The sequence below is a fragment of the Triturus cristatus genome, chromosome 5_1, assembly GCF_964204655.1.
Source record: "Triturus cristatus chromosome 5_1, aTriCri1.1, whole genome shotgun sequence".
Taxonomy (NCBI): domain Eukaryota; kingdom Metazoa; phylum Chordata; class Amphibia; order Caudata; family Salamandridae; genus Triturus; species Triturus cristatus.
In genome coordinates, this window is record NC_140587.1 from 163,128,411 (window position 1) to 163,156,049 (window position 27,639).

The window sequence follows — 27,639 nt, forward strand, 5'->3', positions numbered from 1 at the left end:
AGTAAACGTTTGTGAGACAACAGATCTAAAGAGTAGCCTCTACTGTTTTTTCCCATGCACCCTGTTAGGGAATTCCCCAACAGATTATTACTCTCCAGGTATTGAATTAATTGTATGTTAACTATTCTTTCCAGCACCTTAGCCAAATAAGGTAGCATTGATAGAGGGCAGTAATTAGATAAAGTGGAGGCATCCATCCCTACTTTCTTCACCAGTGGCACCGCCAAGGCCTGCTTCCAGGTTGTGGGAAACTCAGCCGCCTTCAGAGATTTGTTCAAAAGTGATGTTACACACGGATCGAGCACGGAGGTTAGGAGAGAGTAAATAAAGTATGGACAGGGGTCCAGTGTGGACCCTGATTTCACCTTTGCCATCATCCCCTCCGCCCTTCCCTCTGACAACTCTGCAAAACGACCCCAATTCGAAGTAGCTTCCAGCTGTGAGCTAACATCCTCAGATTGCTCCCCCCATAGGTGGTTGATCACCAAATGTAAAATAGATGGTCTCGATTGTATTATTGAAAAATGTATCTGATTGCTCAATAAAGGAGGCCGACGCTTTAACTATCTGATCCGGGGCATAGAATGAGGTAATTCTTTAACTATTTTAAATAGTTCTCTGAATGAGCTAATATTTTCCTCAAGTCATTTTACAAAATATTGCATCTTGGCTTGTCTCAGGTGTTTATAGTATATTTTAAGTGCATTTTTGTAGGCCCTTGGTCCTCTGTCCCTTTAGTAGGCTGCCACTTACACTCAAGGGCTTTACAGCCTCGTTTTATTGCCCCTAATTCACTTGTATACCATTTCTCTGATGATGGTCTATTTACAGAACAGTTCTTTTTACCAGGGCACAGCCATCCAATGATAAAGACATTGCATTTGCAAGCTCATTGACTGCTCTTTCTACAGAACCCTACTCCCTAATCACAGGAAGACTAAAATTACTGGTGAAAAGGGCAGGGTCAACTTTTCTCCATGATCTCCCAACAACAGGAGGTGAGTTCTGACTGTCAAACCTATCCGCAACTGAGGAAAAAGAGAAATCAAGTATGGAGTGGTCATACCACGTAGTGGGCTCCACTGATTGAATCGTAGCCGAATTTAAATGTGTAAATAGTAGATCCAATGTATGCCCTAATGTATGGGTTGGACCCACTGCCCACTGTTGCAGCTGCAAAACCTTAATCTCATTTTCCAAAGATCTACTATTATGTCAAAGTTATTAGATGCAATAATAACATTAATTACACGAGGTCCATATTGTTGTAGAAACGGGGCAGTAGGGTTAATGCAGTTGTAAAGTAAATTTAAAATGTACCTCATCCATGTAGTTGTAGGTGAGTTAGTGGTATCAATGTAGTGGATATGGACTTCAGATTCATAAAACACTCCCTGCTGTACGGCATGTAAATTCCACATGCTCACAGGCCTTGGTACCCCACGCCATCTCCAGATTTACCCCATGCGTTGTCACAAATACTCTATGAGTGTTATTTATTAATGTTTTGTCTGGGTGCTCGTGTGGATATAAAGGATTTTATCGATTTACTTGCCATGAAACAAGACCACAAACATTGCGAAAAGTGTGCTGCGCAGCCCTGCACATACCCAGGACCAGGTGTCTTTACTTTCTTTAAGAGAGATTAATAAACGTTTTTCAGTAACTCTCTCCAAGTCACTATTAAGTCTTGAGCAAGTTTCATCAAAGATGACTGAGACACCATTCAGGGAGAGGAGGGTATCTTCTGGATTAACATGTTAGGCCCTTAGATGCCGGGTCACTAGATCTAGTTAAGGTTTCATCATCCCACCTACTGTAACTCTCTACCATCTTCTACTCCACACTCACTCATGGACTTGGCCTTCTCTGCAGGGCTATCCTGAAACTTTTTGCCTTCACCCTTTTGTTTTTGAAACCTGTTTTCTTTTGGTTTTTAGGCCTCAGTGCACTTTACTCCTGCTAACCAGTGCTAAAGTGCTTGTGGTCTCTCCCTTAAACATGGTGAAATCAGCTCACACCCAAATGGCACATGCAATTTACTTATAAGTCCCTAGTAACATGGCACTACATTTACCAACACCTGTGAATGAAATGCTACCAGTGGGCCTGTATCAATAATTGTGCCACCCACTTAAGTAGCCTTTTCAAACACGCCTCAGGCCTGCCATTCCAGCCTGTATGCGCAGTTTTAAACTATCCTTTTGATCTGGCAAAATAAACCTTTTCCAACTCAGGCCTTTCCTGCTTGCTGACAAGAAGAAGTGGGCCTGCTTCCTTGATCCCAGGTTGAGTGACTCCAAGGGTCAGCTGACTGACCTCCTGTTCTGAGTTACAGGGGCACAACAAACTACAAAGGACTTCCTGCATCTGGCCAGCTGACCTGCTGCCTGGACCTGCAACTGAACCTGCCTGAGCCCTGCTGACCACTGCTGCAGGGAGTTCCCGGGTCATTTTGCTCCAAGATCTCGCAACCACCAACGTGAATTTCAGGTGAAGCGACTCTTTGTGCTACAGCTACCGCCAGCGATAACCAGCAATGTGGGATCTACACTGTGGGCTACAGCATCAACCGACCACAGTGACCACCTAAGCGAACCTCCAGCAGCGACCGTCCGTGACGCCCGACAGGATCATTGTGCACCCATCTGTGACGCCTGACCTGGTCTTTGCGCTACCACAATTGTTTTTTTAGAGTTTTATATAGCGCAAACTAGACCCGAAACATTGGGTATCAGAGCGCTTTTCATGAGCATCAGTTTCGTTACAGAAGGACACATACATTTTATTTTGTTAGGCACAGGGAGATTAAGTGATTTGCCCAGAATTACAGGATGTTGAACGTTGTTGCTGAGACTCAAACCCGGTTCCCGAGCTTCGAGGTCGACCGCTCTAACCGTAAGGCTACATCCTGTCCCCACAAAGCAACTTGGTTTAATGACAGATGTAATTGTCTTGTAAATTTTCATCTCCTTGATATTATTGTTTTTATATGGTATTTTGTACATGTTTATGTCTTGTTTTTATATTTAAAAAAAAAAAAATGACAAATGAAATATTACACAAATTGACATGATTTTTTATTAAATTTGGAAGTATAAGCATTCAAGTTACTGTGTAGCACTGGGGGAATGAATGTGATGTGATTCACATGTTGGATGTATGGTTTTTTGAGTTCTCAGTGATTTCCAATGAAGTTATTTAAAATGGTTACCATTTCTTCGCTCCATCTTAGTTCGTTCCCGTTTGTCCATGGCATGCATGCTTCATGTCTCCTCTTGTGGTTAGTCCTCCCGGAGCATGGACCAAGTACTTCTCCCACTGCTCCCGTTTTAGGAGCTACTTTTTGCCTTGTGCTTGAGCACTCCAAACGAGTACTTGTGCAGTTTGCTTTTTGCTCGCCTGTCCTGCCAACCCGCCTGAAAATAAGCACTGACGCGGCCCTAGCACTGACCGTGTTACAGCACTTATTTTTGTATACCTTTACTTTTACTGTGCAACAATTGGACGACAGTATGAGAACACCATGCACCTTTTTGACACCTGGGCCCTTTATGTTCCCCATCCTCAGTGGACCTGTCACTAAAAAACTGCCTTTCCAGAAGCTTCTACAAAAATAGAACATTAACAAAGATCCTTCTCTCAGTTTCTCTCCCTTCTATACAGATGCTTCGAGTCAAGATCGTGGGGGTCTGCACACACAGCTTCTGAACGGTTCTCTCACTTGCACCCAATCACTGGCAGTGTCTCATTCTAGCACGCACCCACTCATCCAGCGCTTTCCCTCTAGCAAACCTGTCTGCATTATCCTGCCTATCAGCGTAGACCCCGATATTCTTGCATTCTCCCCTGAGCGCCTAAACATCTGAGCCTTCACTTCCATAATAACCTGTTTGGACCCCTTAATCACAGATGCCCGTTTCATCCTTCGATTTACTTTCAACGTATTTTACACATCTTCACTCATAGTCCTAATATCTACATAGTTTTTGTACATTGTTCTACCTTAAAAACAAGCATTTGCAATGCAATAGGTCTCACCTTTGGGACCTTTTAAGTGTTGAACAAGTTACTTACCTTCGGTAACGATGTATCTGTAAGAAACATTAGTTAGTTAGATTCCTCACCTCACCTTTGAATATCCCCAGGCGTCAGGCTGGATCCGGAAAGATTTTTGTAGCAATACCCCTTGCGCGTCGCTAGGCGTCGTCTGCGGCTCCGCGTCCGTCTTCGGCATCGTGCGCCGGAATGACGTCATCGGAGTACTTAGACGCCGCCCTCGCGCGCTGACGTCAGTTCTTGTACATAGCTTTCCGCGCCAGGGACGCTGAGCCATGCAAGAGACCGACACTGGTGCCAAAAAATCTAGGGCCCTGAAAGGAAGAACCTTAACCCTAGATGTCAGTTCGCAGAACGGGGAGGCTGGGTGGGTCGGTGAGGAATCTAACTAACTAATGTTTCTTACAGATACATCGTTACCGAAGGTAAGTAACTTGTTCATTTGAAAGAAACATGTTAGTTAGATTCCTCACCTTAGAATAGATACCCCAGCAATACCAACCCCGGTGGTGGGTCTGCGAACCAAGATCACACCAGAAAGCCCTGGAGGACAGAACGGCCAAAGTGGCCATCTCTCCGGACTTGGCTGTCCAGGCAGTAGTGTTTGGCAAACGTGTGCAGCGAAGCCCACGTCGCCGCCTGACAGATGTCCTGCAAGGGGACTCCCCGTCTCAGAGCAGTTGTCGCCGCTGTGGCTCGGGTGGAATGGGCTCGCAGCCCAAGAGGAGGGTCCTTCTTTGCCAAGGAATAGCAGATTTTAATACACAACACGACCCACCGAGAGATGGTCCGCTTGTGTACAGCTTTACCCTTCTTCGCTCCTACGTATCCAACAAAAAGTTGGTCATCCACCCGGAACTGTTTAGTGCGGTCCAAATAAAAGGAAAGCGCACGTTTTGGGTCCAGACGGTGGAGCCTTTCTTCATCTCTTGAAGGATGTGGAGGCGGAAAGAGGGTGGGCAGCGTGACAGATTGCCCGATGTGATGAGGGTACAAATTAGTAATGCCCTTGAGAAAGTGTGAAACAACAGGGGACTTGAAAAGAGATGGTTGATCAGGAAGCCGTAAGAAAGCAGAGATTGCAGCAAGATAGCCTTTCAAGGTGCCCAGAGCAGAGCCCTGCTGGGCCAAAGAAAGAAGAAAGAGGAGAACCTCAGAAAGAGGGGCGGAAAGGGGATCCACAGCCTTTGCTGTGCACCATGCCACAAATTTGTTCCACCGGCAGGCGTATACCGACTTCGTGGAGGGACGCCTGGCTGCCAGAATGACATCACAGACTTCAGGAGGTAAGTCAAATGGCATCAACTGCCGCCGCTCAATCTCCACGCATGGAGGTGGAGGCTGGACAGGTTTGGGTGAAGGACTGTCCCCTGCTGCTACGACAGAAGGTCCTCCTGAAGAGGCAGTCATATCCGGGGATCGATGGACATACTGAGTAGCTCGGGATACCAGTACCTTCGTGCCCAATCCGGAGCCACCAAGATGACTTGGGCCCGGTCGCACCTGATCTTCTTCAGCACTCTGGGCAGAAGTGGTATAGGCGGAAAGGCGTACAACAGACTTGCGACGAAAAGCGTCTCCGAGCGAGTGCCGCCTTGGAAATTCCAACGCGCAGAACTGCTGACATTGCGCGTTCTCTTCAGTGGCGAATAGATCTAACCAAGGCTCTCCCCACTGCAGAAAGAGATCTCGCGCCACGTCCAAGTTCAGACGCCATTCGTGATCCATCATGCACCGGCAGCAGAGTTCGTCTGCTCTGGCGTTCAGAGAGCCCGCCAGATGTTGAACCACCAGGGTGATGCCCTGATGTTCCAGCCATGTCCAGAGGCGCAGAGCCTCCTGACAAAGGGTCCACGATCCCACCCCGCCCTGCTTGTTGTAATACCACATGGCGGTGGTGTTGTCCGTGAACACCTGCACGACACTTCCCCCGAACAGAGGGAAGGAAGGCTTTCAGTGCAAGTCGGATCGCCCTCAGCTCCAAGAGGTTGATATGGAGCCGAGGGCGGCGTCTAAGTACTCCGACGACGTCATTCCAAAGCACGACGCCGACGACAGACGCGGAGCCGCAGACGACGCCTAGCGGCCCGCAAGGGGTATTGCTACAAAAATCTTTCCGGATCCAGCCTGACGCCTGGGGATATTCTAAGGTGAGGTGAGGAATCTAACTAACGTGTTTCTTTCAGATTAGCTATGCAGCATATTATCTATTATATTATATTAGCTATTAAAGGCATTAAAGTTTGTGGTAATTTATCACGCCTGAGAGCACTCACATGCCAATACTCTCTCATCCCAGTACTGCAGAAGTACAGATCAGTCACAAAATCAGGTGCGCTTATGTGACAGGCTGCTAAAGAATAAGCTAGCCTCCTCCACCATACCGCTAGCTTACACCAGTACCGTGAATGTGTGCCATTGGAGAATCCGCCCCTCACTCAGCGCAAAGGATGGCTAATCGGAATTGTTGGAATGGGGAGATGTGACTCTGCCGATGTCCAGTATTTTGGTGTTAGAGTACTAATGAGACTGAAAAGATAGAATATGGTTGACAGTGTATTCTGTCTGAAACTGAGAGAGTAAAATTGAGGTTAGTGCTTGAGGGTGGCGGGGCAGTGTGTAGGGGTTGGGGCGATGCAGCATGGAGTGGATTACAGCTGTAGATACCACTAGCCAGGAAGAGTCCACTGGGTCTGATAACATGTTTCCCTTCAGTGGGATTTGAATGCAGGTTTGGGGAGAGTGGGTGTTGTGATCAAGTTTGTGGCAAGAGTCGAGGCCAGTGGGGAAACCTGGATATTGGAGTGTGTAGAGTTCAACATGTTGTAGTGGCTACTAAGTATTGTTTCGGCCAGTTGGATGTTCTGGATTAGATGGTAACGTTGTTTGAGATTGTAAGAACTATGGGCCATATATATCATTCCAAATTGCGATCGCAAACCCCGAAATTCGATTAATTTTGGCGTTTCCGATCGCAATTGCGCTTAGTGGAATGTATTAATGGAAAACTGCCTCGCAAAAAAAGGAATTGTAAGATTTGCGATTCCCTATTTTGCGATTGCATTTAAGGATTTGCAAATTGCAATTACTTAAATGCAATGTAAGAAGCAAAGAAAAAGTGCAATTTGGCCTTAAGGAATCGCAAATTACCACCAACTTCAAGTTGGTGGTAATTTGAGATTTCTTTGAAAAATGCTCTTTTTTGGATTTCTCAAAGTGCCATGTGGCGCACATACATGCCCTAAGGGCATGTATGTGCGCCACATGTGCACACATGCACCTTTCAGGGGTGCAACAGGGTGTCCTTTTGACACCCTGGCACCCTTGAAATTGCATTCTCAATTTGCGATTCTCTAATTGAGAATTGCAAATTGAGAATGTCTTCCCATTCATTCCTATGGGCCTCTAGACCCATAGGAATGAATGGGGAGGTATTCCTTAATTGTGAATTGCAATTTGTGATTCGCAATTAAGGAATATGTAGGATTCGCAAAATTATTTGCAAATCCTACATACATAGCGTTTTGCGATTCTCAAATAGCGATTCGCAAAAAACTTGCTATTTGAGAATCGCAAAAGAACATTTTGATACATATGGCCCTATGTGCTAGGATACATGGAAAGTAGATGTTTAAGTGGTATGTGTGGGGGTGGTCACTAAGATGTGAGATAAGGAGGCGTGGATGTGTTTGTAGGGAAAAAAGGTGTGTGGTTAATAATCAAAGTGCTAGAGTGGGATTTTAGATAGCTGTATATCAACACTGGTGTTTTAAAACAGACATTGAGATCAGTTTTAAAGCATGAATCTGGATTTGCCAACTGGCATATATTGGGATGGTAGCTTCTGCATAGAATGGATCAGATGGGTTATGTTTAGTTTCTTGTCATTAGGGATTTTTGATATGCGGGAGACAGAAAGAGGAGAACGCCTCACTCCAGAAAGGAGTGTAGCAGGAAAAGAAGTTCTAAGAGTACCTCTTCTAGGACAGTGGTATTAGTCAGAGATGAAGGTATTAGGCAGTGTTTCCAGGAGCCTGTGTTTAAATTTCCTCAAAGCACTTTTGGAGGGACTGAGAGAATATATAGGATAGGTATCCTATTTTGACCCGGTGGGAAGAAGAGTGTTACCACAACTGTATAGCTGTGCAAGACAGTCCCGTGACATACCTCTAGAGATTCCACATTTTCTCAGATATTCTAAAATGGGTGATACGGGGAGGTATATGGTGTCCCACCCTTGTTTACACTGTTTTCCAATACCACCACTGTTGTGACTAGGGCAAAATGAAGTCCGACTGAAGCATTGCAAAGGGGCAGAAAGTATCCACACTAAAGAGATCTCCAATTGTCATAATCCCCTTATTTTCCCATATCGTCCATCAGACTGGCTTTTGGCCAAGTGGTGCCTCTTTGTTACCAGTGCTGTCTATTCCCAACAGCTGGTGTGCTCCTTTCCTAGTCGTCCACATTGCCCGAAGCATGGGGGAAGGGGTCAGACTTTGATGTTGTGGTATCATAGAGGATTCATAGACCTGTCGGGGTTTGTGTCACTGTGCACTCCCAGGGTACTCACAAGGGTTGGCTGTCAGCGGATGCCAAAAAGTAAGCCAACTGTGAGAGGTGGTGGCAAAGTAGTCTATGCATATCAGGGAGAGTATGCCTCGGCTTTAGTGTACACATGTAGCCTTGCCACCTTTATATGGGGTTTTCTGCCCGCCCTTATAAACAGCTTGATGCACTTATTTATATTACGGAGCATGTGAGCGGGATCGTGAGCGGCAGCATGCTTAAGACATAATAGAATCGAGGTGTTGTTACCATTTTATCATCTGGATTGTATCACGGAAAGAAACCTGCAAAGTAGGCCATAATGTGAAGTCTAGGTCCATCCTAGACACGAGGGGTTGTATATTGTCAAGAACCATTCTATTGAGAACCGTGTTAATTAGGATGCTTAAGTATAAAAAAGTATTTTATTCCACAGTTCTTCCATGTGAAGCCGTAGGAACCGAGCATGGTTTCTTGGTCGTGGGCCATCAATGACAGTGCCTAACGAATATGTGACGTTACAACGCATGCCATTACATCGCATGCCGTTGCAATACCAACCTTTACCCCGACTTTCTGTCGGGGGAGCTCTGGAAGTTGGAATAGATTAATTTTCTATTCCAACTCCAGTGTGTACAACAGTAGGGAAGGTGTTGGAGTTAAATCCAACACCTTCTACCCACTGCTGCCCATCTTTTACGTTGCAGCGGCATGCGATGTAATGGCATGCGTTGTAACGGTTGGGTCGAAAAGGCTGTTTCCCGTGCCTATCATGTCCTACCTTTTAAATAAAATGCACCCTGCATTGTGAGCCTTTGGAGCCTACTTTAGGGGTGACTAATAAGTATTAAAAAGGAAGGTTTATGCTGGGAAAAAGGTTTAGTTTGCAGTTGTGCAGAAATGTGTATAGTGTTATTTGGGTTATATGAATTATGACTTTGACTATTGGCTTTGACATGGCATTTATATTACTATTGGCTTTGACATGGCCTCATGTAATTTTGTTCTCTGACTTTCCCTTTCTTCATGGCAGTGCTTACTATTGGCTTTGACATGGTCTCATGTCATCTTGCTTTTCAATTCCATCGTGCCTTTCTGTGTGCATGGCATAACTAACTCCATCTTCATAACTGAAGTCATATTCTGTGCTTGCACGTAGTTGCAGAGTGGGGAGGGCATGTTTCTGCTCCTCACTTATTTTTCACTCTTCACCGACTAGAGAGAACTGGATGTTATATGTGGAATGTACATACTCTGCCTCGGAGCCATAATACAGAGGCCTGGCCAGCCGATATCGTGGCCTTGACGCAGGCTGGTACAGGCCAGCTCGGTTCTCTCTCATGAAAAAAGGGGGCGAGGTTTGCTAGAAGCTTCGCCTCACATTAAATAGTGTTAAAGCTACAAGCTTTAGCAGCTCAAGCGAAGTTCACCGCAGAGCAGACGTGTTGTTGTGGACTGGTGGGAACTTTGTGTCCTGACTGAACTCTTGCCTAGCTGCAGTACCCGGACGTCCCTCAGCTTGGTCGGCGAGATGTGGAAGCAGTCGGTGAGGTGTTCCTACTAACCATTTCTACTTTATTCTATCCTATCCTATTTGTATATATTCTTTACTCTTTAATGCTTGTACATATTGCAATCTATTTTGATTGTTTATTTCAATTGTCCTTTTGATATGTGAGAGTCTGCCATGATCAATATATATTCGGTCTGCCTTTTTAAAATGTTGTATTAATAAACCTATGCTATAATCCATACATTTTGATTTGTTTTCTTGCCTTACCTTTGGGGTGCTGAAAGTTTTCCCGCCCTTGGATGTGCTGTGCAAAGTGTATATTACATAAGTTTGGATTGGTATTATTCTCTCGCCTTAGGGGAGTGTTGGGTTATACCTCGGCCTAAGGGAGGCTTGTGTCTAGGATCTGTCCTTTTTGTGACAAGCAGATTCACTACACATGCATACTAAATTTCATGTTTCCTGTTTGCTTAGAAGCCATTTTTTGGGGGGTAATACATCTGCTCAATTCTTGCATCACCGAGTAAAGCATAGCCTCACTCCAATGTTGGCAAACAGGAGAGAGATTTTTGGAAAATAGTGACTTCAGTAATGTTTATGGATCTTTGTCTTTATTTCAAGGACTCCTTGCATTCTCTCCGTGAGAAGATTCTACCTCCTTCTCTTTTGATAGTTCTGTTTTAGTAATAGTTTCTGTCACATTTATGCTCTATAAATGTGTATTGAGAGAAAAGTGTAGAACTGTCCAAAATTGCATACATTTTAGCATTACAAGTTCCAACTGACTTTTTGAGCAACAGCTCTAGTCAACTGAAACAACAATTGTCATTTATTGTTTTGCTGTTCTCCTTGCTATTTGTGCATTAAATCCATGTAAGACTTGTGCTTACCAATGTGTTTGGTTATATGTTTAAAGGCTGCACATGGTTCTTTAAGGGGAAACGAAAGTGGCTGGTGATGGGGAAGAAGAGAAGGTGGAGGGCTGCTGGATCTGGCAGCCTCTGCCTTTGCCTCTATACTGCCTGAGAAGCTAGATCTTTTATTGGGGAAGGTGGCAGGGCTGACGTTGGCAAATATTGAATCCCTGGTGGAGCCTCAATATTTTCTAAACTTGTGTTGGTCCCTTACAGTTTACTTAGCTCCCTAGCTAGTTGTAGGAAATGCTCTGAGTTCTGCTTTGAGTTGCAGAAGGCCTGCAAAATCAGACTTTCAGGGGAGGGGTGTCAGAATGGGTCAGAATCAGAACCAAAAGGTTCATGTATAATATCCCAATAACATTGGTGGAAGCTTCCTTCTATGCATCTCTAAATCATCCCTCCTACACTATCCTTTGTGCTACTGAAGGATAGCCTGGGATGATGGCAGGGGCTGCTTCAATGGAGATGCTGGCTTCAAAGCCACTAGCAAGGACAAAAGCATTAGAGCCGTAGACAAGTCAACCGGTGAGGGCTGCAGCATCAGAACGATTCCAGAAAGCGCCAAAGGTACTCCATGAGGGACGGAGAGACCATACCATGCTGGGGGAAGACCAGTCATCAGGTACCCAAACAGTGTCCCAAGAGGTGGAGGACTTACTTGTTGAAGATGGCCAGAGTCTTGTTTAAGACTACTTCTTTCTTTCCTCTACTTTTTGTGTTTGCATCTTTTTCCTTTGAGAAATTTAATGAAGGACAGGACCTTGATGGAATAAAACGACCTTGACCGAGATAAATGTCTAGCCCGATATCAGTTGTTACGGGCAAGGGCCATGAACAGTTTGGCTTACAAAACCTCAAGTTGTGCCTCAACCTAGGAACCAAAAGCAAATGTCATGGTGGTAAGTGGTAGACATTGGCACATGGCAATCACAAAAAGGCTTGAATCCTGATATTTTTGGGGCCACATCCCTAGCACTGCACTTTTTTGAGAATTTGTGAAAGGGGTTCTCTGGCGAAAATAGTCCTGAAGATGATGTGGCATGACGAGACCATGAGGATCTTGATCAGGATGTAGAAGAAAATAAGTTATTTACCTGTAACTGTAGTTCTCCAGTATAGGTATCTGACATAGATTCAAGCATGTGAATCTAAGAAAGATCCAATACTGGTGTAATATCTTCTCCATCTTGAGCATGTAAGTCTATGAGATCTTGGACGATGACGATCCTGAGATCACAGTCTTGACCTCAACATAACATAACATGTGTATTTGTAAAGCGCACATTCACCCCAAACGGGGTATCTTGGCGCTGAATAACAGATGTTTATTGTTACCCAACTCAATGGTACTCATTTTATCGACCTCATATGGATGAAAGGCTGAGTGAGATCTAGGGTGCCTTATTGAAGGGTGCCACTGGTACAAGAGACACGAGTGGCTGAGAAAGAGTTGTGGGGGTATTGGCAGCAGAAGTAGACTGGTTGAGGAGAAAGAGGAGGAGGAGGCATAGAAGGAGGTGGAGGAGATGAATGTGGAGGAGGTGTGGATTCCGTTGGAGCCTGAGGAGGTGACTCAGACTGATGAAAGTCTGTGCGCGTTCATCAATGAAAGCGACTCCGCTGTCTTGGTGACAGAAGTTGCATGATGTCTCGACTTCGAACCATGTCTCGATTTTGATATACCTCTCGACATCGAAGGTGCTCTCCTCCTCGTCATACGAGTTATTGAGGTTGAACCAGCTTCTGATGGCGATACAGTAAATAGTGCATGTCTTCTTGACGTCAATGTCCTCGATGTAGAACAGGAGCCAGATTTTCTCCTTTTGGATCTCTGCAGAAGTCCTCAGACTGACACAGATGTACTGATAGAGGGAACAATCTCTCATCACCCTTCAGAAGTCTCTCCAGCCAGGGAATCTTGCCTTCTGCGGTGCTCCACTTGGCCATGGAGGCAAATCGTCCCTTTCTCCCTCAAAGTGTGCCTGGAAAGGGTCTTGCAGTGGCAACACGTCATGGGGTCATGAGAGTCAGGAAAACATAGGATGTAGATCCTGTGCGGGTCTGTTTTTGCAATTTTTCTGCCATAGTCTGGGCAGTATGCAAAAGAGACGGCATTTTGTGAAAAATAAGATATATTTCTTGTCAGAAAAATATCTAAAAATACTCCACGCCTTAAAGGACGTTGTGTGAATCACTTTATAATGCAAAAGATAAATACATTTTAGAGAAAAAATCCTTGACAAGGCATATCTGCGCTCCAGGATCCTGTCGGGAAAAGTTGGAAAAAAGAACTGTGCAAAGGGCCACCTGCAGGACATGATGGGGCACTGGAGGTCAAGATGCCCTTAAAGGCGCAGTTTCCTCTGCTTCTCATTGTTTTCAATGCTGCAGCCTGTACAGCTACAATGCCATGCTTTCCCCTCCTCTTACTTTAAAAAAAGAAGAAAAACAGTTTATGAAGGACGTTTTTAAAAGGTCTCTTTAAAATCTTATAGTAATTGAATAGAATTGTCAATCTAGCCTGTTGTAAGGCTGCAAAATGTAACATTTGTGTCACATGTGCTCCCTGACCTTTCCTTAAGTAAGATAACATAAATGTGACTGCTCCGGTGTCCCCTCACGTGGGCGGGACTATCTAGTGCTTATGATTATCAATGGAGATCCCCTGAAAGAACAATAAAAGTTATTTACCTGTAACTGCAGTTATTCAGTATTGTTATATAATAAAGCAGTATGTATAACTAATATAGGCTATATTGCCACTAGGCCATGAATGTAATGGCCTATCTGTGTCCTTTTTAAAAAAGGACAGAACTTTAAACAATGACCAATCAGGTCACAGCACCCTCTAGAACCTTCCCAAGGGAGGCTGACTTCTTCAGATTTTCAAGCATAATTAGGAATAGTATTCCTAGTGAGAAGGAGAGCCTCTAAGGGGAGGAGGGCGGGTCGTATGTGAATCTAGGAAAGATACCAACACTGGACAACTGCAGTTACAAGTAAGTAAGTAACTTATTTTCTTATCCAATATTGAATCTTTCATAGTTTCACATGCTTGGATCAGAATAGCAGGCAGTATTGTAAGTACCTGAAATGCCCTTGGAGAATGGTGGGCAAAAACAATACTTTTTTGTGAAGAAGAACCTGTACATATAAACAAAAAAATATAATATATATATAGCTAAAACAATAGGAAGAGAACATAATCATGTAAGTGCATAACGTTTAGACAAAGTATGTAAATATAAATATAAAATAGCGATATACCATAGCTAGGAAAATTAGACTTTAAAATAAATAAACTCCTCTATTTAAAGAGGGCCACCTTATAAGTGTTAACAACACGTGGCCTGCAGCTGCTTCACTTTGCTGTGCCGATTCCAGGCCCTAGTGCTGCGTGAACATGTGGGTGCTCTTCCATGTTGAAGCACCCATATTTCCTCCAGCACAACACCTGCAAACAGAGCACCCGAAGTGGACACTGCTCTTGTCGAATGCGCTTTAGCTCTTCTCGTTAAGGGTTTGCCCGCTTTGGAAAGTCAACACTGAATTGTCACCAAATCCAGCTTACAATCATAAGTTTTGTCACTTCTCTGAAGTGATGACCTTGACCATAAGTTAAAAGAAATTGGTCATCAGTCTTGCGAATGAGCTTAGTTCTGTGAAAGCAAAATTTGAGACATCTCTCAATGAGCCTGCTCAGCCGGTGTGGCTGGGCTGGGAAAAAAGTCCGAAGGATGATAGGTTCATTGAGGTGGAATTGAGAAGGAACTTTAGGGATGAATAAAGGGTTGCACAGAGAAGTATGTATTCATCGATGAAACAGAGAAAAGGTTCTTTAGGGGTATGCATCTCACTAACCCTTCTGGCAAATGTGAGAGTGAGAAGAGGAAGAGCAACTTTCCATGTGAGAAACTTTAACTCAGCCTTATAAATGGTTACGAAAGGCTACTTCATTAGTTACACGAGGACCACATTGAGATGCCATTCTAGGGGAGTTCGTTCGTTCGTACTGGTTGCAAAGCTCTGAAGAGTCCTTTCAAGAATTGCTTTATGAGCCTTGTAGAACAGATCGATGGAGCCTGTGCCGAGCGTCTGTATCTGGAGATTGCTCCAAGGTAAACCTTAACTGATGAATAAACCAAGCCTGACTTGGCCAGAGAAAGAAGATAAGGTAAGATCTGTTCCAGGGAAACATGGAATGGGTTTAAGTTGTTGCAGCTCCTCTTGTACCCAAATACCTCAACGACAGAATTAACTTCCACGTACCCAAAAGAAACCTCCGATCTTCCAACCTCGCACTGGCCAAAACCACGCGCATCCACAGAGCCAGAGCAGGCGGAAGATCCTTCTCCCATACTGCAGCCAAGAGCTGGAACGAGCTACCGGCAGACATCAGATGCGCCCCCTCCCTGAAAACCTTCAGGAAGACCCTCAAGACCTGGCTCTTCAGCTAAACAGATCTGTGGACCCCTACCCCCATCAGCGTCTTGAGACCCTCACTGGTGAGTAGCGAGCTTACCTTTCCCTGATTGATTGATTTATTGATTGATTGTAAAGGTTTCATTTAGAGGCGTGCCAATGGTACCAAGTTTATAGCAGAAGAGAGCCTGCCAAGGAGCGACTTGAACAGTCTCACAGAAACGTACTGCTTTCTTGCAATTTGTTGAGCCAAGCGCGCTAGCCTCCTTTGTCTGTCCAGAGAGAGGAAGGCTTTGATTTGTATTGTGTCCAGTTTGCTCTGAGAAATGCCATAGCCTGACTGGGACTGGTAGAGGACTTGCGCCAATTTACGGCGAGGCCCAGTTTGAGAAAAATACCTTTGTCACTCTGGCAGCCTGTCCTGGGGTTCAATTGTTTAGCAGCCAGTCGTCTAGGTAAGGGAATACCTGATGGCCTTGCTTCCCGAGTGCTACTGCTACTACTGGGGCCATGTACTTGGTGAATATACGAGGGGTGGACATTAGACCAATGCGAAGAACCTTGAATTGTAAATGGGTACAAGCTACTGTGAAACGAAGATATTTGCAGCGCTTGGGATGGATGGGGATATGGACGTAAGTGTCTTTTAGGTCTAGGGATGTCATGAAATCTTCGCTGTTGATACGATGAAGAATGTCAGAGAGAGTTATCACCTGGAGAGATTGCTTGCAGAGGTATTTGTGAGCTTCCTGAGATCTAGGATAGGTCTCCACTCTCCTGATTTCTTGAGAATAGGAAAACATGGGAGTAGAATCCTTCCTCTTTTTGAGCATGCTGGACTTTCTTTATCGCTCCTTTGGCAAGTATTAAGAAAGCATCATTCCGCAGTAAGTGAAGATGACAGGGGTGCGATCCCCATGGTGGATTAGTTGGTGGTTTCTACTTAAATTCCAGGGTACGGCCAAAGTTAACAAGGTCCAATACTCATCAGTCTGAAAGTGATGGTTTGCCATTGATGGAGGTAACTGAATATCTTCGCACCTACGGGATGAGAAGGTGGTGTAGCTGGTTCCTGGAGAAGGTCACTGTTTGCGGCCTGTCTCGCGGCTTTGAGAAGGTGGCCTTATGCAAGGCCCTTGTTCAGAGAAACCTGCCATAGAGGATTGATGGTAGGACTGTTGCTGATACCCCTGCCTGAACTGAGGCTGGTAGGACTGATACTGTTGAAAGCCACAGATACTGTTGGAAGCCACACCCTCGCACTCCCCACAAAAGCACAATGTAATATTGAGGGGTGTCCAGGGAGTTGGCGGAATCTGTGCCCATTTTAGTGACAAGCAGGCATCGTCAATGTGTTTGCCAAATAATGTGTCCCCGTCATATTCCATGTAAAAACTGGAATGGACCTCTGGTCTGAAAGAGGTCACCCAAAGTCAACCTTGGCGCCTTAACACCGATACGCTGGCTAGTTGGCGGAAGCCTGTGAATGCGATGCCCCTAGCACAATGAATTATTTCAGATGACATGCGTACGTCCTCCAATAAAATCTTTCTGGCTTCCGACTGTCTATCCTCCGGGATGAGATCAATGATGGATCTGACATGCGACCACAACAGCTGAGAACCGCCAAGGCATTCGCTGTGTGCGCTGTAATCACAGACATCGTGGAAAATCTCTGGCTAATATTGTCTACACTGCATCCAACTGTATCAGGTGGCACCGAAATAGGAGTAGATGGGGTCTTAGACCTCCGATGTGCCGCATGAGATATGACTGAATCAGGTTTGGGATGTCCTGTCAAACTTGCTAGGGAATCCTCAAGCACCCTGTACTTTTTGTCACTGTGAGGAAGGACAGGCACTACCCTGCCAGGGTTTTTCATTACCTTGACTCCTTCCTGCCAGATGTAGTCTACGATTGGTATTGAGCGCAGCGATTTTCTTGCTTGCTCATTAAAATCATAAAGGAAGCAGTCAGACTGCTTCACCGACATGAGAAGATGAACTCTGGTTGCCGCTCTGTCCATCAGATTGTGGAAACCTATATCTTCTAGAGGCGAATAAGAAGGGTGGTGCGGAGGCATGGATAGTGCTGGCATGACATAGTCATCCCATTCATCCAAAGGCGGCCGTGTGTCAGGGATCTCACCCTCTTCTCTTTCATCATCAGATGATAATGGATACCTTGGCACTGCAACATGGGAGGCAGGCAGCATTCTAGGCGTACCTGGCTGAGGGAGGGGTGGTGGAGGAAGAGGGGTGGCAGGTTGTGGTGGTGCACCAGGCTGTTCATGGGGAAATGCCTCAGATAATCCATTAGCATTGCTTGGAGGTCCTGCATCAAGGAAGCAGGAATGTGTGCAGTATCCCACTGAGGAAAAAGATCTGAAAAACACACTCTGTCTCATAGAGGATAGTAATGTTGGTAATAATGACTATCCTCCTCATAATTCCCATCTTCCTCCTGAAAATTAACGTTCCGTTCCTACAGACTATGAGCTGGACCAAACAGGCGACATCATCATCAGACTGCTCAATGTCCAATAGATGACTTTGAGGTAGAAGTGAGACTTTGCCGGATATATTGACTTCAGGATGCAGAAAGGTTTTGGAAACCTTAGAAATCTTAATTGTCATCGACGGGGGCGTCGGCAGTGTTGTTATCACAGGAGTCCTGTCTTTCTTTGGTGTCGTGGTCAACGGTCTCAACGAGAAGGTGGTACTGGTGGTCATCGACAGTCTTGGTGTCGACAGAGAAGGTGTTGTCGAGAAGGATTTTGAAGAGGTTTTTGGGTTTGTGGATGGCTCAGCAGATGAGGCATGAGGACAATCTTTATCCTTTCATGTTAAGGATGATTCTTAGGAGAAATGTCGTTGGTTCTCCTTTTTCTTAGAGCTGTGAGGCTGGTGAGAAGTCTTCACCGATTTTCTGGACTCCTCTGGCGCGCCATCATTGGATCTAGCCCTTTTGTGAGACCCAGAAAAGGTGTCACTATCTTCCGTAGAACACGACATTTGAGCTTTCGTCTTCTGAACCCACACTAGTAGCATACCTTCTCTGTCCCTCAAGAGGTTTTGAGAAGAAAGTGTGACAGATCTTGTACTCTTTTTCCTAATGTTTGGGATGAAGGCAGTAAATGCAGTTCTTATGGGTGTCGTCCACATACACTCTCTTCTTCCCACAAGCCTTACAGGGACGGAAGAGGCTTTTTGTGTCAGACATAGTAGAGTAGTAGTTGAAAATAGCTTTGAAATAAGAGAAACTGAGCGGAGCTCAGGGAGACTCCCTTCACACACGACGTACAGTGAAAATCTGAGGAAGTCAGCCTCTCTTGGGAAGGTTCTAGAGGGTGTTATAAACTGATTGGTCATAATTCAATGTTTGGTCCTTTTTTAAGAAGGACAAAGATAGGCTACTGCTATTGTCGTCTATGTTAGTTATACTTACTGCTTTATTAGAGTACCGTGGAATGATTCAAGCATGTGAATCTATGAAAGATCCAATACTGGATAAGAATAGATGTACTATTCTGACTCTTCATTTAGAGGCAGACATACATTTTTCATGCAATGCAGGACCGCAAACAAAATTGCTGCACTGAGTTGTGTGAAATTGAGAGAACGTGAAAGAGAGAATTGTTTCCTCTGGTGCACTCTAGACTGCTTTGCACCACCAAACATACCCTTGCACTATACTGCAAAGATGTGTGCGTTCTATCAAGCATTGTTTTTTTCCTGGAAGGAGAAACTTTCAGTACAAAAAATATGATTTAATACATTTCCTTCTTTGTATGTGTGCCGTACAGTGTCGTGTACACGTCAAGCTAGAAAAATGTGGAGAGTTTTGAAGCTTGCTACCCAGTTGCTACTGCCTCGAGGAGGCGTAAGGTTTTGGATTAAATCCTTGTCTGCAGTTGTTAGTAGATAGGGGTTTGTGCCACAACCAAGTGTGGTTGCATGTGAATGCCCATGATGCAAAGTATTGTAAAGTTGCAAATAGCGCTACTTTGCTTTACCTTCAAATGCAAATCCTGATCTGTGTTGGACAGTAAATACCACAACACTCTGCATAGTGTTAGAAAATTTCGGCCCATGTTTCCTTGACAAAATAGTGCAAGTCGATCTTCATTGGCATCAATATTATTAACTCACCCCGAAAATATTGTGACTAGTCCCATTTTTTTTATACAAAACTCCAGGATTCTGGAAGTACAGCTGGAAGGTCTGTACGTAAATCTCTATATAAACTTTGGTGACTGGCCCGCTATATGCCAATGTTTCACTTCCTGTCGCCATTTGCCAATTACAAGGCAAAGGTCTCTCGGATTGGCATTATCCGTACTTCTGCCCCGCCAACATTCAACCAGTCACCTGCCAAGAGTGACTGCCCGATTTTATCACAGCTTGGAGGGGTAGAAGAATAGCGGGGGCCTGCTAGCTATAACATAAGTAGAACTGCATCTCTACAGCACCGGGGCTCAAGGAATCTCCAAGAATTCACCCCGGGGTATCCTGAGCTGGCGTGTCGAGCATGCAGGTGGGAGAGAGCACCTGTGAATTCCCAGAGACCACAAGAGTGGAAGACAAGTAGATTCATACCTGGGAGATCAGAATCACAGCCTCGGACGCAACCTTCAGAAAAAAACTGAAAACTTGACTGTTTAACAAATGCGACTAACCTCCTTCCTTCCCCGCTTCTCCATGTCTCATACCTAGCGCTGGGAAGCCTTTGGGTTGCCATGCGCTCTATAAATCCTCATAACATAACATAACCTGCAGGCCAAGGCACAAAGCTAAACCTCAGGATTATCTTTGTGTTTTTGGGTCACTGGTCCCGGGGAATCCTGAGGATTCTGTTTGCACTGTTATTCACACACACAGCAGTACGGATGGGAAATCTGGGAATTCTGCAGGTCCCCAGGGATCAATGACAAATCTGAGTTCACCAAGGGCTGCCAATTGGAGCAGGGGCATGTTGGTGCTTGCACTGCCATACTGAAGTCCACTTGTGCCCTGAAATTGTCAACCTATGCCCAGCTGGAGGGAGGTGGCAGGGTGAAGCAGGGGATTGGACTTGGGTAGAGGCTGCGTCTGGATCTAAGGAGCAAACAATGGCCTGAGTTGCTCTGTAACAGACATGAAAATAACTCACACTCAGACAACTCAGTAGGCATCTTCTTCTGCCCCACCTCCACATGCAACACACTGAAGGAAGTACCATCTAGCTGCATTTATGATGTCTACTCGACACCATACCAAGGCTTGCCTCCTTTCTAGAGTTTCCTTTAGACCCTGTGCTGTGCCAGATTCAAGGACTGACTATTATGTGACTCTCACACAAATAACACTGTCTTACACAGGAAAATCAAGAAATGACAGATTCCAGTCACCGTAGAAACAGGAAAAGCAAAATCTACTTCTGTTTATTAAAACTGACTATGCATAAAGTAGATCCCATCTACTTTTCAAGAAAAGATCAATAGAGTTGTAGTGGACAGGACTTGTGCCAAAAAGTAAAGGTTATACGGTCTTGTTCCGGGAGCCCTGTACTGGCTCCCTAGACCATGCAGCCATTGTTCCGATAGTCCTCCATGAACTTCTGCATCTTCCGGCACTTGCTACGGTGGATGGAGGCTCTGCAGTTCCCTTCAGTCGCAAGTTCCTCGATCCAGGAGTTGGACTCAAGCAAGTACTGCAGCCTATTAGGGAAAAAAGAGAGCAAGAGACAAAAGGAAGCATTACATATGAATATGACTTGTAAATATTGGGATTTAAAGCGCTTGGAACAAAGCAAGGAATTAGGGTAGGGTGCTGGAGATGTAGCATTAGGGGTTGGGGTTTAAAATGGAGAGTGGAATAGGGCTTGGGTGAAGCTCACAGGAAGTGTAAGGGCAACAAAGGTGGCAGAGCTGCAGGAAGGAGGGAAACTCTTCAGGGATGGTACGACTACCAGTGATGAGCTGCTGCTCAAAATTAATTTTTGGATTATAACATGTGTATGAGTAGGGATGCACTAAGTAAGGTTATTCTTTACATGAATACAATTCTGATGTAAAACACACCATACTGTCCCACAGTTGCACATGGTTGTGTGTCAGAATATTGAGTATAGAAATATTGTGATACAAACATACTGTTGCCTAAACAACCAAAATATAGTGAGATTAAATATAGGTAAGTATATAGGTATATATAAGTACATCTAGGTGTCGTGTAGTTAAATATTGTCAAGTTATCTACATATGGATTTTAGTATAATAAACCTATATTGACCTATATATATTTACCATCACAAGATTTTGGTCTGTGATATTTTCCCAACAATATTTTTGTATCACAATATTTTTCCCATGATATCCTGATACATATTACTGCACATATTACCAACAGGTCAAACTGGCTTAGTTTGTTATGTTTTACTTTCCCTATCTGTCGAGACATGTCTATGCTCCGCTCTATCACATGCACGTGTAACACGCCAGAGTGTTCGATAGAGAAGAAAGGGCTGAGGTATTCGCTTTTATTGCTAGCAACTGAAATGCAGACACCAAACGTTAGGACAATGGCTCTGATTGTGTTTGCACAGAATCACACACTTAAACGTGTGCCCTGGTCCTCAGTCTTGGTGAATTCACAACCATTTCTTAAGGAAAAGTTATAATTGGTTTAGACTCTATTGATGCTAATATTACCAGCATTTAGTGGCATCTGGTAACCTGGAGAAATAATGGGTCAGAGACACATGTGCCCACTCAGGACCACCATCCATGAACACAACTTATACCCATCCTTTCACAACCACAGATGCGCACACACATTCAGACCTATCTATTCACCAGCATGCAAACATACACACCTTTCCACAAGCACACATATGTTAGTACATATACATTCATGCAAAAACACAATCACTCAAATTTCTATTATACGGGGGTGATGGCAGAACCAGCGGGTGAGGGAGGGAGAAGCGCAATGGCTCAGGAAGGAGCTGCAAGCTTCAGGAGGGAGGCTGAAAGCAGAAGATCCCCCCACCTCCTCTAATTGGCTATCCCTTGTTAAGGGTTAGCCAATGAGACTAGGATCTTCTCTAATCCACAGAGTGGGGTGGAATCATTGAGACTTGTGGATCCCCCCACCTCCTCTCATTGGCTACCCCTTGTTAAGGGTTAGCCAATGAGACTGGCATCTTCTCTAACCTGCAGACAGGGGTGGAATCATTGAGACTTGCGGATCCCACCTCATACTGCGGCTGATTAGTGAAGGGTGATGTGAAGCATCACCCCTGTCAGACAGTCAGTCCTGGGCCACTGAGGGCTTAAATCAGTGACTCTATCCATGACGCTACCCCTCGCTGTCAGAAGGAAGGTTCCTCTTAGAGCTTTCCCAGGCTGATGAAGTCACTGCCCTCAAACCTTGGCACAGGCTGTAAGCACCTATTAGTGCAAATGTCTGACCCTGACATGGTGAGTGTCTGTTAGTCTGCCCTTTGCTCAGTCTGACAAACTTTATTATATTATGAGAAAGAGGGGGGAGGTGGAGCCCCTGCACCTGTAATGACGAGCAGTCGCTGACCAGGAGGCCTTGAACAGTTCAACGATGCCTTGGCCCTGGTCAAGAAAATAAATACAACCTTTAGATCTAGGAGGCAGACAGTTACTGTGCCAATGGGTCATTGTAGAGTGGACACCTCTGGTTTGAGGCCCCCACAAAAATGCTCCTGGTGCAGCATCACTGAGCACACCTAAGACCATTCACATTCATGGTGCGGGGCTGCGAGTGTGTGATGTCTAGCATGGGCTTTGTACTGGATGGATAATCTTCCAGTTCAGAATACAATGCGTAGACATAGTGTAAATCTTTTCCACATGTGCATGTGGCCTTCACAGTAAAGCACACATAGAAAGCTGGAAAAGTTTGGAGAAAATAAACTTTTCCTCCAATGTCATACCTGCTTCAAGGATGCATTCACTTTTGGCGCAAAGCCCTTGTTATCTTTTTAGTGCATTGGGCTCCGTGTCATGACCCACGGGTGGTTCCTTGGGAAAGCCCATGTACCGTCCCTGGTCTACCCAAACAAAGCAGGGCGTAGAGCTACTTAGTGTTACTTCAAGATTACTTTCCAGCATGATGCAAGATTTATGCTGGAAAGTAAATCCCAATTCAACACTATGCACTGGTTTGTGTCACTTCTGAAGCAAACCTGGAGCAAAGTGCTAGTACAACTGTGCCACATGTCAGCCTTTGCCCCTGTCAGTGCTTTACCTGTGAGCAAGATCCAGAGATGCCTCCACCTGTGAATGTAAAAGGTGACGTCCTCTGTAAGGTGAGCTGCTGATGTTTGCGTGTTTTCAGAGACACATAGCAAGATTCAGGGAATGGTGTCTTCTCTCAGGATAGACACCAGGTATCAGTGTCAAGCAAAAGGCCTCATTGGCTCTGGTCCCTCTCACACAAGGAAGGATCCTGACTCATAGAGCAGTTTTATGTGTGCCTCTAGAGTGGAATTCATGATGTGACATTTGTGGGTGACAAAAACGATCTGAATGTGTTGGTGTTCACCAGAGGTTGCATGGGCATCCCAACACATGTCATTCCATTCCTCCATTTCACTCTCCCTACATGCAGACATTTGTGTTTGTGAAAATGCACAAGTCCTGATTCTGTGAAATCAGGATTTTAAATTTAAATACACAAATCCAACATTTTTTGCACCTAAGCAACTCAGTTCTGTAAATACTGTGCCCAAAATTAATAATCTTAATCTTATATTAAGTATTCGGTACGGCACTCAATCTGGAAGTAATACAAGCAAGAGGTAAGGAGCTACTTCTGGGTGTTATATTTTGATTTATAGATGTGCTTCAGGCAAGGATAATGGGAAGAAACACTGTAAGGATGTTATACCTTGTCTTTCCACAAATGATCCTGATAGTTATATTATAGCTAAACTGTAATGGCTTGATACACTAATTTATTTCCGTGGATTAGGACAGTCGAGAGAGGAGAGACTGAGAGACGGGGGAGGGGATATGTGTGTCTCTAAGCTGTCACTCACTCTCCCTCAGTGTCGTTTGTGTCCCCGTCCTGGCCCATCAAAAGGTACTCCTTTCCATCCTTCAGCTCCATCCGGCATGCTTTGCGCTGAATGAAATTTCGGAAATGTCCCGCCTTAATCTGTTCATCCTTGGCTGCACGATGGTGAGAGGGCAGAGAGAGGGAGAGGGAGAGAGAGGCAAAGAGAGAGGGGGAAAGAGGGAGATGGAGGGAGGGAGGGAGAGAAAGTGGGAGACAGAAAGAGAGAGGGGGAGAGGTGAGACAGAGAGGGGAGTGAGAGAGGGAGAGAGAGAGGGAGGGAGAGAGGGAGAGAGAGAGGGGGAGAGGTGAGAGAGAGAGGGGGTGAGAGAGGGAAAGAGAGAGGGAGAGAGGGAGGGAGAGAGATAGGAAGAGGGAGAGAGAGAGGGAGGAAGGGAGAGAAAGAGGGAGAGAGAGAGAGAAAGAGGGAGAGAGGTGTGTGTGGGAGAGAGAGAGAGAGAGAGAGAGAGAGAGAGAGAGGGAGGGAGAGAGATAGGGAGAGGGAGCGAGAGGGGGGAAGGGAGAGGGAGAGAAAGAGGGAGAAAAAGAGAGAGAGAGGTGAGAGAGAGAGAGAGAGAGAGAGAGAGAGAGAGTGAGAGAGAGAGAGAGAGAGAATGGATAACACAACCTTCATTAGTTTGTATTCACAAATACAATTTTTGTATGGTTGATTCACATGAAGGAAGTATACCAAGTATCCCATCCGGCTTTGCGGGTAACAATTACCAAAATGTTATACAGAAAGGCATTTTTCCTACCTCAGATACAGATCTCAATGGATGGATGTCAAAATATCATATACACACATATTGTCTGACGTAAATCTTGTGCTCTAGTTATAGTTTACTTACATATCGTTCCATTGGATGTTCAATTCCTCTTGTTAGCTTCACGGGGGTACTATATTTGTAAACTATGTTTACAACACAATAGTGATGGCAGGAGATATTCTGACGATGATCTTCTGGTGCCACGAAACCATGAAAGCGAGTTTTGAATAAACATAATCAGGCCGTTCAGCCGCTGCTCCTGGCTGCCCCTTTGCTATCCCTGGCGCTGCTCCTGCTACCCATGGCCTCAGGGGGCATGTAGGCGGCCACAGGATTGAAGATCAGGATAAATCAATTAACTATACTTACTCTTTGTAGTAGTCCCTTCATGCCTTCAAGTAAAAGGCTAGCGATGGGCAAAGGGCGAGACTGGGACTCAATCATAAGGAATGTGATCTCACTGCCGCTGTACCAGGCATTTTGGTGAACCAATGTCCATATGGACTGCCCAAAATATTGTCTACTACGCAGAATTACTATATCATGAATCGTTTGACTTCAAATGGATGTGAAGAAAGAGAGAAATAGCAAAATAGCTGCAGGAAGCTAGAGGCTAAAGATACCTTTGCCACCATACTGTGAGACACTTTACAGGTTGCGCACATCGCATGGCCACTCAAAGCTTTCAAACTGCTCCCCTACAACTCTTGGCCTCATGCGCATGCAACATGGTGGGACTTGCATGAAAGGAAGAAGCTTGAAAGGGACTAATGTGCCCTCTCACATTGTGTCAGGCGGGGAAGGGAAGCAACCATGTTGTTTGGTTGGAGTCATGTTTTATTGTCTTTAACATCATTGCTACACTTAAACCTTCCTCCCACACTAAAGACCCCCTCCCTTCTAACCTTGTCACAGACCTGAAGCACATCATTGCCCCACTCCTGGACCTCTATCGTCAACACCTCCCTTGCCATGGCTTGCGTCGCTATTTCCCTTCAACTTGGGCAAATCACTCCCATTCTTAATAACCTTACGGCCGACCCCAATGACCTTAACAATCTCCGCCCCATCTCTAATCTCCCCCTTCTTTCCAAAGTCCTCAAAGTGTGTCCAGCTCTAATTAGATAAACACATCGAAAGCTTCAACCTGCTGGATCCCCTACAGTCAGGCTTCAGGAAAGGTTGCAGCACCAAAACTGCCATGCTTAACATTGTCGATGACATCCACCACACCCTCGACAATGGCGAGACCTGCCTACTGATCCTCCTTGATGTCTCCGCTGCGTTCGACACAGTTAACCACTGAGCCCTTCTAAACGTTCTCAGAGACCGCTTTGGCCTCAATGGTACTGGCCATAAATGGTTTGTCTCCTATCTCCAGCACCGCATACAGCAAATCAAAATTCTCGATTGCTTATCAAACCCCACTCCGGTCTCCCTAGGAGTCCCCCAGGGATCCATTCTCTCTTCCTCTCTCTTTAACCTCATTATGGAACCCCTCACCTTCATTCTTAAACAAGCGGGAATCAACTACCACCTCTATGCCGATGACACCCAACTCTACTATAAGTGCAAAACCACACGCGGACATCCTACACCTTAACAACACCCTCTCTATGATTCAATCCTGGTTCCAATTATAATCATCTCAAACTCAACCCCCAAAAAACTGAAATCATTCTCTTCTCCCCTAAAAACAACCCTCTTCCCATTCAAACCTGGATCTCCGACCTTAATGCCTTCAACTTCACACTCTCCCTGTCCAACTCAGTAAAATCTCTTGGTATCTCCATCGATAATAGCCTAACTCTAAATGTGCACATCAGAAACTCGGCTAAAGGAGCTCTCTTCACTCTCCGTCATCTAAAGAAAATTAAACCCTTTATTCCATCAGATGTCTTTAAATTAGTAGTTCAATCTCTGGTCTTTTCACATATTGATTATATTGATTATAGTAACGCCATCCTCACCGGAATCCCCAAGGTCCACCTTGCTTCACTCAAATCTGTGCTCAACCTTGCAGCCAGGCTCATCACTGACTGCAAACGCTTCGACCACATCTATGCACCCCTCAAATCCCTTAAATGGCTCCCCATCGAAGGCAGATCCGCATACAAAACTGCTTGCATTACTCACAAAGTCCTCCATCAAAATACACCGCCATGCCTCGTCCCATGGGAAGCACCAATGCTCTCCTCCTAGTCCCACCCCTGTGAGAAGGTGGCCTGATATATGCTGTCCACTAGTTCTAGTGGGCACCTTGTATCAGTCCAAATAACCCCTTATGATGATAGGTTAAAGACAACCTTTATTGAAAGCTATCCTAGTGGTAGCTATGG

General features: G+C 45.0%; 1 protein-coding gene across 1 annotated transcript in view; it reads right to left on the reverse strand.

The window, feature by feature from the left end:
• Nucleotides 1–20,852: 20,852 nt before the first annotated feature.
• Nucleotides 20,853–27,639, reverse strand: part of LOC146830518 (complement C4-B-like) — a 554,995-nt gene continuing 548,208 nt past the window's right edge. The window contains exons 40-41 of the mRNA XM_085604724.1: nt 24,514–24,646; nt 20,853–21,157 (exon numbers count right to left, since the gene is read on the reverse strand). Coding sequence (XP_085460850.1) covers nt 21,016–21,157; nt 24,514–24,646 — 275 coding nt within the window. The 3' untranslated portion in view covers nt 20,853–21,015. The remainder of the gene's footprint in view (nt 21,158–24,513; nt 24,647–27,639) is intronic.